We start from the raw sequence: 12,452 nt of genomic DNA on the forward strand, positions 1-12,452 counted from the left end.
TTTAACGCGACTCTTTTCGCGTCTATTAAGCCCATTCTGACCAATTTGAAAATTGTATTATTTTTTTTAATTATTATTATGTATTAAAATATTTAAAATCATGTTGAAAATACTGTATGAAAGTAGTAGGTACTAAATGCTGTAATGTATTATGTAAATAGAGTATTTACATATTTATATACCTTTTTCTTCAAATCCACCATAACTCGGACCCGTTATTTGTAAAGTACAGTAGGCTACTTGACGTGACAAGTGCACTTGTCTGTTATAGTGTTTATCGCCCCGCCTCCTTTAGACTCACACACACACGCGCACTGAAGCTCTAACAGTGTATTGCGTATCTTTCGGGAAAATATTACTGTATATATCTCACAGAAGAGACTGTCAGGACCGCAGCTGCAAGGCAAGTTTAACGGTTCTTATATTTCTGAATCTTGTCGAGATTTATTTAGTCCTGTTCTGTCCGTGTTGTTGATCTCCGTCGGCCTACTGTAGTCTGTCGCATTGAACACTTTATTTAGTGTCAGATATGCATGTTATGCACATATTGAATCTTGAAAACGTTTTAGGCTAGAGTAGCATCGCTAAAAATTACAGCTAAGTTGATATTGATAATTAAATGAACCGCAGTGATTTACGAAAGTGGAAATAATGAGTTAACGTTACTAAGACAATGATACGACAAAATGCTTGGCATGCCATACACTTTAGAAATTAAATAATGTACAGAACAACCATATGCTTTATAAGTCGCACTACAAGTTTATATAAAATGTTAAATATAAAGATTAAGGTTTTAAAACGGCCCTGTGGTGGACTTTTCTATGTGTTAATAGTGTTTGTACATTTATCTATATACAATGCAGGTTCACACTGAGTGTGATTTGTGTTGAAATGAATAGGAGGCCCTCAGTCTGTTATTGAGCTTTGATGCCAGCAGCACAGTCAGTCATTGATACAGAGCGATAATAGAAATATGATGCAAGTGCTGTGATAGTCTAAATATAAAATTATTAGCCATGCGCTGCCAATATCTATATCAAAAAATTGAGTGAGATTATTTTAGAGCAGATAATGAGTCTAAAAATCTGAATATTTAACTGAGCAGAGCCACAGAACATCATTCATTGCAGTTATCAAAGACAGCATTTAACACCAGACCTTCTGCTCGGTTTACATTTTTTTAACTTATTGATATAGTATGCATAATTTACTTTAAAGTAATTCTAACTGATGCCCTCAGCCTTTTTCTTTTTTTTTTTTTTTTTTTTTTGGAAACTGGTGATGATATCCCATAAACCTTAGTGTAAATTACAAAGGGCATTACTCTTTCAATAGGGACTAATATCAGTAGGTACTTATATGTACTTTTAAAGTGCTAATATGTACCTTAAAGATAGCAATGTGTACTATTTAGGGGTAAATAGGGTACAAAGATTTTTTAACCCCAGAGATAGCTCTGTATTTTTATTTTTTATTTTTTGAGAGTGTATGATCTTTTGAAAGCTAGTGTGCATAATTTGCATATAAGTATCAATTATGGAGTTTTTAGGTTATTTTGTCTTTTTTATTGTAGAAAAAAAAAATACAATGCAATGTAGTCTGTGTCCACACAAAGGCACAAAAATGATTAAAGTGTTTGAGTATGAATCCCTTTGCTATCAGTTTTGCTGTTTAGAACTGTCTTGCATCTCACAGTTCCAGCATGTTCACATATGGAGGAATCTCGGCACAGATCAGTGCTAACAGGCTACAGGCAGAAGGTGTGGGCTCTTTTGAGCAGGCCTTACACTTCCAGAACCAGGACTTTGAGGCACTCAAACAGGAGTGTTTGGAAGGAGGCTACCTGTTTGAAGACCCCTGCTTCCCTGCCGAACCACCCTCTCTCGGCTTCAAAGAACTTGCCCCTTATTCCTCTAAAACCCGTGGTGTGGAGTGGATGCGCCCTACGGTGAGGGGAAAAAGAATTAGTTTTTATGCTATCTTGTAGTCTCGTATACTCAACAAGGCTGCATTTGCTTGATCAAAAAGTACAGTAATTAATTTAATTTATTGTCATTAATTTCTGTGATGGCAAAGCAGATTTTTTTCAGCAGGCAGCCATTGCTTCAGTCTTCAGTGTCACATGACCCACCCAATCCTTGCGGTTTATAGCCACACTGACCCCTCCCTTCTCTCTATTGCAGCTGTCACTATTATAAATTCACATACACAAGGATTATAACATTTCTGTAGACACACTTAGTCAGAGCACACATGATTCATGTAAGGTGGCTTCATTCTGATTAATTGTTCATTCTTTACAGGATATGAGTTTGTTCTCTGGCAACATAGGAGTGGCGGCAGTAATTACATTCATGTCATTCATTCCAAAGCCTGTTATTTTTTTACATAATACGTGAAAATATCTTATTTTCAACACCAGGGTTATCATGGTTAGCTAAATCTAAAACTCAAAATCAAATCATAAATAAAGTGTTACTTGAAATAAAATAGCTTAAACTTATTTTATTTCGACTAGTTGCCAAAGCATAATTTCTTTTAACCTTGATGTATTAAAATAACTAAAATGAAAACTGAAACAAAAATGTATAAAAACTATATGGACATACATGTATATGTATAGGATGTATGTGTGGGTTTATAAAAATACACACACACACATATATATAAATAAATTTATTTAATAAAAAAAAACATAACTTTTTTGTTTGTTAAAAAACGAAGATGCTTTTTCATTTTTGGCTGTGAACTGATCTTATAAAGTCTTGTTTTAATGAAACAAACATCTCTGGGTTGCCTGATTCCAGTCTCAGCTCCTCTGATCGCTCTCTTTCTGCAGGAGCTCTGTGATGATCCTCAGTTCATTGTGGGTGGAGCCTCTCGGACAGACATCTGTCAAGGAGCTCTGGGTAAGTTTTCTGGTTGTTCAAAAGCCAGAGTATGCATAGTTTCGAAGCATTTGGAATCCCCTCCAAATGATTCAAACGCTGTAAAACTCAGAGCATGACTCACCACAGAAAGAACAGCTCATATAACTGACCTGAGGCGTGTCTGCATGTGACTCATCCACTTCCCGCTGACCTTGAGTCAGTGCATGTTTGTGATGGCGCCAACTTTTCTCTATCAGTGTGCATGTCAGATTTTTCTAGTTTTTATATAAAAAAAAAATCCACCATAGTACAGTACATGTTTGTAATCCTTTACATAAGCTAGTTTAAAACTATCAAATACAGTACAAGACAAATATCTGCACACATGAATTATATAGTGACCAATTGAAAACTCTTGTTTATTAGAGCCAACAATGGGAGTGTATGTTCAGCTTGCCGCTGGCCCCTTAAGGTTTTGAGGCTGTGGAAAATTCCTCTGCTCTGAGGTGAAGATCTGAGTGGGATGTAAACCAGATTGGGTTCACACAGGCCTCACAGAGAAAATAAACCCCACCCCTTTCTCTGAGTCCCCCTGCTGGTTGTAGAGTGGTAGTTCCACTCCTGTGTCTTATTTAAAGACAATATTGATTAAACAATTGTATTCAGGGATTTTGGTGTTACAGCTATTTAAATAAGTGTTTTTATTTCTCCTTGCCTCATCTGTTTTTTTTTTTTTGTCATGGTCAGGTGACTGCTGGCTCCTCGCTGCTATAGCCTCGCTGACTCTTAATGAAAGACTCCTCCACAGGGTCGTCCCTCAAGGCCAGAGCTTTCAGGATGACTATGCTGGAATCTTCCACTTTCAGGTTCTGAAACACAATGGCATGCTCTAAAGGTTCTTGTTGTAAGTTATACAGTAAATAGTTTTTAATTTGAATATTTATGCTTCAATGTTTATACTGGCACAAACATGTATTGGGCTGAAATATGAATTAATTTAAAAGAAATCATTGTTATAAATTTTATTTTTTATTTGTTTTCCTGGCCCCATTCTTTTTAAATGGCAATTTATATGTGTTATTCTATATATAAAGAAAAATGGTTAATGTCAATTATATCATGCAGATTTCTGTTGGGCAGATCTCAAACGAAATTCCAGATTGTATTGAAATGACTGTGTTTTACCAAAATTTGCAACTTTAAATGTGGGCGCATCTTCAATATGGAGCCCTCTCAGGCTTTTCTCCATACTTATCACTGTCTGTCATTTGTATGTTAGGTTCATTACAGTTGCTTTTTTTCTGTTGTGCAGTTCTGGCAGTTTGGTGAGTGGGTCGACATCGTGATTGATGACCGGCTCCCGGTGAGAGACGGAGAGCTCATGTTTGTCCATTCAGCAGAGGGAAATGAGTTCTGGACTGCCTTGGTTGAAAAAGCCTATGCTAAGTATGTCCTGATAGACATTTTGGTGAAGGCCAGCAAAATCTGTTCTTACTAAACAAGAATCATTTTCAAAAGTGGAGAGTCTCTTTCTTGTTTAATAAAGATTCTCCTTACTGTTTTTTTTTTGTGCCAGGCTAAATGGCTCCTATGAGGCTCTCTCTGGAGGATCCACTACTGAGGGTTTTGAGGATTTCACCGGAGGTGTTTCAGAGATGTACGAGCTCCGGAAGGCTCCGAGAGACCTGTACCGAATCATCAGGAAAGCCCTGGAGAGAGGCTCCCTGCTGGGCTGCTCTATTGATGTGAGAACTTGAATTTATTATACTTCATTTACCACAAAATTTAATCATGTTTAATGTCAGTTGTGATTGCATGGATTTACAAAACACTAATAATATAGGTAATTGGACATCTCTTTAGAAACATTTATTTATCTCAATTTAGATTTAGGTTAATATTTTATTTCTGATTGTGTATCAGATCACCAGTGCCTTTGATATGGAGTCTGTGACGTTCAAGAAGCTGGTTAAGGGTCATGCTTACTCAGTGACGGCTCTCAAACAGGTGATGCTCTCAGTATATGTTCCTCGTAAGCACATTTGAGTTTAATTTTGTCTGCCTTCATGTGTGCAATCTCTCTTTGACAGGTGGAATTTAGGGGTAATACAGAAAGGCTAATCCGCATCCGTAACCCATGGGGTCAGGTCGAATGGACGGGGGCCTGGAGCGACAAGTAAGAAATAACACAGAAATTCTTATTTAGTTGAGCCCAAGTCACTGAGTAAGAAGACTGTGTATGTTTCCTCTCCAGCTCCCCTGAATGGGATGAAATTGATCCATCTGAGAAGGACGACCTGCACTTACAAATGGAGGATGGAGAGTTCTGGTGAGCTTTATCAGCAATACAGATTTAAGGAATAGTTCACCCAAAATTTAAACTTTGCTGAAAATGTACTCACCCTCAGGTTATCCAAGGTGTAGATATGTATGTTTCTTCATCAGAACAGATTTGGAGAAATTTAACCATACATCACCTGCTCACCAGTGGATCCTCTGCAGTAAATGGGTGCCGTCAGACTGAGAGTCCAAACAGCTGATTAAAAGAAATTGTCTTGTCTGAATCAGGAGAGAAATATGCACAGATCAAGCACTGTTTACAAGCAAAAACAGTCCAGAACAGATCTAAACAAATATGTGGTTGGATTTTTTTGAGAGGAGTGGACAGCAGGGGATCAACTTATTCACTGGAGTATGCATTATTGTAGATTCTGGACTTATATATTGGCCATAAGCATTGATTTAAAGTTGAAATGCCTTAGTGATGGAATTGTTTCTTACAAATATGCAACTTTTCGAGTCGTGTGGATTGTTGTGAAATGTGTATCAGCTGTTTGGCCTCTAATTCTGACGGCACCCATTCACAGCAGAGGATCCATTGTTGAGCAAGTTTTGATGAAGAAACAAACTCATCTATATTTACTGGATGTCATGCAGGTGAGTACATTTTTAGAAAACTTGTATCTTTGGGTGAGCTATTTCTATAAATCTGACACATCAGTAGACCAAAAACGCATTGTGTACGCTCACAGCATGGATAAACACTTCCCTTTGTCACCAGGATGTCGTTCAGTGAATTTTTGCGGCAGTTCTCCAGGCTGGAGATTTGTAATCTGACCCCTGATACTCTGAGTGATGATGACCTGAGCCACTGGAACACCATCAAGTTTCACGGTGCCTGGCGGAGAGGCAGTACCGCGGGAGGCTGCCGAAACAACCCCAGTGAGTAACATCCAGCGATCGACCCTGATGTGTTGATTAGTGCCACTTTTTTTTCCTATGATTGTTTGACAAATTTAAAGTTCAAAAGAACAGTATTCATTTGAGCAAGAAATCTTTTGTAGCATTATAAAAATATTGTCTGTCACTTTTAATCAATTGAATGCACTATTGCTGAATAAAAGATACATTTCTTATTAAGTAAAAAATATTACTTATCTTAGCACAAACTTTTGAACAGTAATGCATAAAGCATCAAATCACAAGCAAGATGAAACAATTAATCATGAATAAATCAAGCTCAGCTGCCAGCATCATCTGGGATTTGAACTTTTGACGGGTGTGTGTTCCTGTTCTATTTGGCAGACACATTCTGGATCAATCCACAGTATAAGATCACATTGCTGGAGGAAGACGATGACCCAGAGGATGAAGAAGTGGCCTGCAGTTTCCTGGTGGCTTTAATGCAGAAAGACCGCAGACGGTACCGCCACCACGGACAGGACATGCACACCATCGGCTTTGCTATCTACGAGGTGAAGAGCAAAATAGGTTCAAATTGAGTTGATAGATAACTTTGTTTTAGAAAGGAAAAAATTCATAATTGTTTCCTTTCTTTTTCTTCTTTTCTCCTCCTTGCAGATTCCTGAAGAGGTATGAACACTTCAACAATTTCTTTGTTTTATAGGTTTGCCTACATCTTTAAAGGCATGTATACTTCCATAAACTGATCATTTATTTTTAAAACAGAAGGTTGAATTATCCTCTAGATTATTCAAAGTGGGATCATTTTGTGGACCATTTCCATCTTGTCTGCAGTATGCTGGCTGTCAGAACGTTCACCTCAAAAAGGACTTCTTCCTAAACCACTCATCGTCTGCCCGCTCTGAGACCTTCATCAACCTGCGGGAGGTGAGCACTCGTCTCCGCCTGCCTCCCGGTGAATACATCATCGTCCCCTCCACCTTCGAACCCAGCCAGGAGGCTGATTTCGTCCTACGAGTCTTCACCGAAAAGCAGTCAGAGACGGAGTGAGTGTGTGTTCATTTTTGAAATAGAACCCAATAATTTAAATGTAGTCATTGTTTACTCCCCTCGTGTTATTTCTGTCTAATTTTTCCACTGAGAGTGGACAGAGATTTCATACATTCATAAATGCAATACAGTCTATTACAGTACATACAAATGATCATCATTTTTTATGTTTTAATATGATTTTAGTATAATGTACTAAATGTACTTTATGTAACTATATAGTGTCATATGCACTACTTAGATGATGCAGTTATTTTCTTGTGTCATATTTCCTATTGTGTTGCCTTGAAAAAAGAAAATTCGATTTGGAATGAAATTAGGATTAGTACATTTGATTCTCTCACAACTTTTCCTTTTTTCATCAAAGGGAGTTGGATGACGAGATATCAGCTGACCTGGAGGATGAGGTAAGATTTTGGATCCAAATTAGAAAACAAATGCCATATATTTTCGCCTTTTTAATAAACGTGGCTCCTTTGGGGTTTTTCGTAGGCAGAGATTACAGAGGATGATATTGATGACTCTTTCAAGTCCTTGTTTGCCCAGCTGGCTGGAGAGGTGAATAAATACATACATGTAAAACCCTGTTTTTCTATTTTAGGTCTGCTGATGTCAGAACATAGCATTTAAATTTTAACTTTTGAACTTTTTTTCCCTCTTGTTTTAGGATATGGAGATATCTGTCCGTGAACTCAGAACTATTCTCAACAGAGTAGTTTCCAAACGTGAGTAATGCTATTTTGCCCACACTTGCGGTCAACACAGTCAAAATGGACCTGTTTATCAGATTTGAATGAACGGTTTCGCTCTTAGACAAGGATCTAAAGACAGATGGCTTCAGCATGGAGTCCTGCAGAACTATGGTAAACCTCTTGGATGTATCCTTCACTCTGGGGTTAAATACAAGTTAAGGTCTATTTACAGCATCTCTGTCATTCTCTCGATCACTATGGAAAATCATTTTGACTCGTTCTTGAGTTGGTAAAAACAAGCAACAGCCCTCTTTACATTAATGCAAGTACGGAGGAAGTCTGAATTTCAGAAATTATAGATGTTTCAAAGAAGAATCCTGAAAACTCAGAGGCTATGTTTATTGGCTTTAAATGCAGATGACAGTGAATATTTGTGCAGGATATGTTAATAAGAAGCATTTATTCGGGTATATTGCCTCGCCAAATTCTTTTCTGTGATAAGTAACATCTGATTTGTTGTGATCAGACAACCAGTATCTGTTTTTACTCTTGACTCCGTTCATCAGAAAGATGGTAGTGCGCGGTTGGGTTTAGTAGAGTTCCAGATCCTCTGGAACAAAGTAAGGAAGTTGCTGGTGAGTGTCTTGGGTCAACCTTTTTTTTTACTGATTTCACACACTATGAAATGTTCATAGCTCCTTTAGTATAGTGTTCAAAATAAATATTTCATGCTTTTTTTTTCTTTCACTCAGGGGATCTTCAGAGAGTTTGATATTGATCAATCAGGAACTATGAGTTCTTATGAGATGCGTATGGCTGTAGAATCAGCAGGTAAAAGAGACATTCATTTCATTAAAAGGGGGCAGAAACTTGAATGAATTGAGATCATTTACTGTTCATAAATGTTTGTCACGATTCAGGATTTTAATATAATTTCTTATTTTTTATCTACAAAGATGCAATAAATTGTTCAAAATGTGACAGTAAAGGCATTTATAATATCACAAAATATTTATATTTCAAATAAATACTGTTCTATACATCAAAAAAATCCTTAAAAAGATTCAGCTTTGCCATCACAGGAACAAATTACACTTAAAAGTTATCAGTATCACAATATTACTGTTTTTACTGTATCCTAATAGTGAGCATAACACATATTATACATTTCATTACAAAAAAATTATTTCAACCCCACATTTTTAAATGATGTATATATGTATAAGTTAGTCTCTTGTACACTTTCCTCACAGGCTTTAAGCTCAATAACAGACTCAACCAGATTCTTGTAGCCAGATACGCTGAGAACGAGGTCATCGATTTTGATAACTTCGTCTGCTGCTTGATCAAACTGGAAACTATGTTCAGTAGGTTTTTCTTTTTGTATCACGTCATATATTTTCTTAAATATACCCAAAATGCTTTATCCCAGCTTGGTTTTCATGGTCTTGAACTTCCTTGTAGGGACCTTTCAGCAGTTGGACATGGATGGAACAGGAACGGCTGAGATGAACCTATCTGAGGTGCTCTGGCTTGATTTCATTGAAGTCAAATGTTAAAACAAACCATCTGCAAAACACTAATCTCTCATTGTCTTTTGCTGTGCAGTGGCTCTTCATGACCATGTGTGGTTGAGGTAGTCTATTTCATGAGCGTCCAACTCAAGAACCTGCTGGAAAGTGCCTCAATGCTGAACTCCTGGTGCAACCATACCACTATAACCTCATTAGAATACAGCGCGACTAGGTTTTAAAGGATTTATTTTTCTCTCAGTATTACATATTGCAGTTACACTACAAAGAAAACCCTTCTAGTGTGAAACACAAGAAAGAAGACCTCCACTCACCGCTGCTGTAATGACTGAGAAACATCATGTGCATGGGATAAATATCAAGCGAGGGTTTGTTTTGTGTATTGCCCGAACAGAAGACCGAGCTTTATTTCAAAAGGCTGTCTATAAATTGTGCCATGGGGGAAAAAATAAAGAACAGCACTGTATGTTCTCCAATAAGGTGAACTTATGCATCCTATGAAAAAAGCTTTAGATGCACAATGTGTAATTGTGTAGATAGTCATTGATTTCCTATAAACAGAGCTTCAGAATAAACTCTGCGGTTATGCTAAAACTTGTTTTGTTTCATATGTTCTGAAAACAAATCCTAAACCCTGAAATGTTCTTACAAGTCATATTGGAGCATTTAATGATGATTTGTGTGAAATTTATTTTTTAAACCTGTTTATGTTAGTAATTTGGAATTATCACATAATTCTGACTTTTTTTGCACAAAATTGCAAGATATAACTTCACAGTTCTGTGGGGGAAAAAATCAGAATCGCAATATATAAATGAACAAGTCTGAGGGGAAAAAATCCGATATGCAAGATACAAACGTAATTTCTGACTTTTTCTTGCAATTCAGTTTTTTCTTCAGAATCAAAAAATTTAAAAGTAATTAGAACTTTACCTTAGAATTCTTATCTCTCCCACAATTCTTACTTTTTCATAATTGCAAGTCCTGAGAAACCATTTAAAGTCCAAATGCTGTTTCATAAACTAAAACTAATCTGAATTGTGAGAGAAAAAAAAAGTTGCATTTACTTATTTTTTGTCCCATGGTGGAAAATGGCACACTTTAATCCAGTTGATGTACCATTCTCTGCAAAATCTTAAGTAATTATAGTATTACAAAGTTTCATCCACATGTTTTATTACAAATTATTCCACAAGTAATCATGAAAGCTAATTTCCTGAATGGCATGAAGGATTTATATACATTTACAAAGTTAAGTAGTTAAACATAGGAGACATATTTTAGGATTTGTCCTCCTAGAATACAAAAACACCAATTTAAACAAATCTCTGAGCAATGGCTAACAGTTTAGAGTATTCCCCCTCCATTTTGCGCAGATGTGTTGGTATCGGAGCTTTAATTCTTGTTCCTGTGGGGTTTCCGTTCTCTTCGATCAAAACCACGTTATTAGAGTCGAAGCGTGGTGTCATTCGAGCGCCAGGCATCTTGTGACCCACTATGAGAGCTTTTTTCTTCTGTCCTTTGATGGCCAGTAAGACTCGGTCTCCCACTTTACCGATTCCATTCTTGGTGTATACGTGAATGACTTTTGGTGGACGGTGGTGATGGGCATTTCCAAGAGCGCTGTTGTCGACCACCCTCACACGTGTTAACTTCTGAATAGCGGCCACAGCTGCAGAGATGCTGCAGACAGATGATAATATGATGGGTTTTGTTAAGAACATGAAAGATCATTGAACTGTCAGTGCTACATGACAAGTCAACCCATTTAAATAAATTATTTTACATTAGTTTTCTAAATTATTCATACATCACGTATGATGTGCTGATATAATCACTATATATATATATCATAGTAATTCTGAGAAACTGGGCCACTAATCATATATTCATAGCAAAACATTTAAATGATCATGTGTGGTTACTTATAACTATTAGTTTAGGCATCACACTAGATATCAAAGCCAGGGTGGCCGCACTTGCTGACCAATATATTTCTGCAGTCATTAATGATTATATTTGACCATTTTTGTAGACTTGAACCATAAAAAGACGTATTCCAATTCCCTCATATTTATCCCATGTGAACCTCAAAACTAAAGGAAAACCTCAACAAGGAAGAAATTGTTCACCTGAAAGCCCTCTGCTGCATCAGTTTGGGCAAAATCACTCCGGACAACGAAAGGGCCATCCTGACCTGACATTAAACAAGCAACAAGTTAAAATAACAACGATTTTAGAAACTTTGTCTCTGTTCATAGCGAATATATTACGGACAAAACTCATGTTATAGGTGAAAGCAAGCAAAAGACGTAGGTGACCTCTTAACATTGGTCAAAATGTTCTTGTAAAGTGATATTATATAGTGTAAACAAAAAGCGTTATTAAATACCTGCTCAGATCATTCACGCCACACCAATGTCATGCACACATCTGCGTAATAACAAAGCGACGTTTGCTCTTTTTCTTCTATTGATTCAATAGGAGTGAACTCATTGGTGCCACCTGCAGTGCTGGAGGATATACACCGCATTAACAAGAGACTTGATTCAAACTAAATATAATTAATTTGGGGTTTAAAGTGATTAATTAATTTTGTATTACCCCCGGCCTATTTTCTGAATTTAATTTTTTTACTTGATTTTATTTATTTATTTCCACATTGCATAATTATTATTTACATCCCAAAATGTATTAAGTAGTAAATTGAATTTAAAATGTATTTGTTTTATCAAGTTATGCGTTTCTTTCTTTATTTTGTGTTATTTATTTGTTTTGTTTGTTTTCTGCAGGCTTGTGGCCCCATCCATTTGATCAGTGTATATAACAGCTATGGGCCTTGATATCAATTGAGGACACTTGAAATGATACCACAAATATTGCAACTTGCAATAACAAATCATTTGTTTTTAAAAGGTTAATAACACAATGCAACAATGTATGGCCTAGGTGATATCAAAAAGGCTGATATATCTTACTGACTTTTGCAAGAGCTGAAAATAACTTCAAGTGAAAGTAGAATGGCTTGTTTACCAGTTTAATAAATCACATACACATTGTTGGTCTATAATATTATTCATTCATTCACATCTTAATGTCTG

General features: G+C 36.6%; 2 protein-coding genes across 3 annotated transcripts; one reads left to right on the forward strand and one right to left on the reverse strand.

Moving 5' to 3' along the window:
• Positions 1-260: 260 nt before the first annotated feature.
• On the forward strand, positions 261-10,016 carry LOC113092341 (calpain-1 catalytic subunit-like). 2 transcript variants are annotated; one of them, XM_026257921.1, is made up of 22 exons: positions 261-403; positions 1,699-1,951; positions 2,843-2,912; positions 3,621-3,739; positions 4,186-4,319; positions 4,450-4,618; positions 4,797-4,880; positions 4,964-5,049; positions 5,128-5,202; positions 5,935-6,095; positions 6,459-6,628; positions 6,735-6,746; positions 6,912-7,123; positions 7,495-7,534; positions 7,620-7,685; positions 7,795-7,852; positions 7,941-8,005; positions 8,386-8,454; positions 8,572-8,650; positions 9,073-9,186; positions 9,284-9,342; positions 9,428-10,016. In XM_026257921.1, the coding sequence occupies exons 2-22, from the start codon at positions 1,706-1,708 to the stop codon at positions 9,452-9,454; spliced, it is 2,115 nt and encodes a 704-aa protein (XP_026113706.1). In that variant the 5' UTR covers positions 261-403; positions 1,699-1,705; the 3' UTR covers positions 9,455-10,016. The 2 variants fall into 2 exon arrangements, with proteins under 2 accessions (XP_026113706.1, XP_026113707.1); XM_026257922.1 differs by lacking the exons at positions 261-403; positions 1,699-1,951; positions 2,843-2,912 and having other exon boundaries at positions 3,626-3,777.
• Positions 10,017-10,510: 494 nt separating this feature from the next.
• Positions 10,511-11,848, reverse strand: mrpl14 (mitochondrial ribosomal protein L14). The gene is made up of 3 exons (XM_026257923.1): positions 11,744-11,848; positions 11,484-11,548; positions 10,511-11,034 (listed from the first exon to the last, which is right to left on the reverse strand). Exons 2-3 carry the CDS (start codon positions 11,540-11,542, stop codon positions 10,668-10,670), a joined length of 426 nt encoding a protein of 141 aa, XP_026113708.1. The 5' UTR covers positions 11,543-11,548; positions 11,744-11,848; the 3' UTR covers positions 10,511-10,667.
• Positions 11,849-12,452: the final 604 nt, after the last annotated feature.

Source organism: Carassius auratus, unplaced genomic scaffold, assembly GCF_003368295.1.
Source record: "Carassius auratus strain Wakin unplaced genomic scaffold, ASM336829v1 scaf_tig00214573, whole genome shotgun sequence".
In the NCBI taxonomy this organism is placed as follows: Eukaryota; Metazoa; Chordata; class Actinopteri; order Cypriniformes; family Cyprinidae; genus Carassius; species Carassius auratus.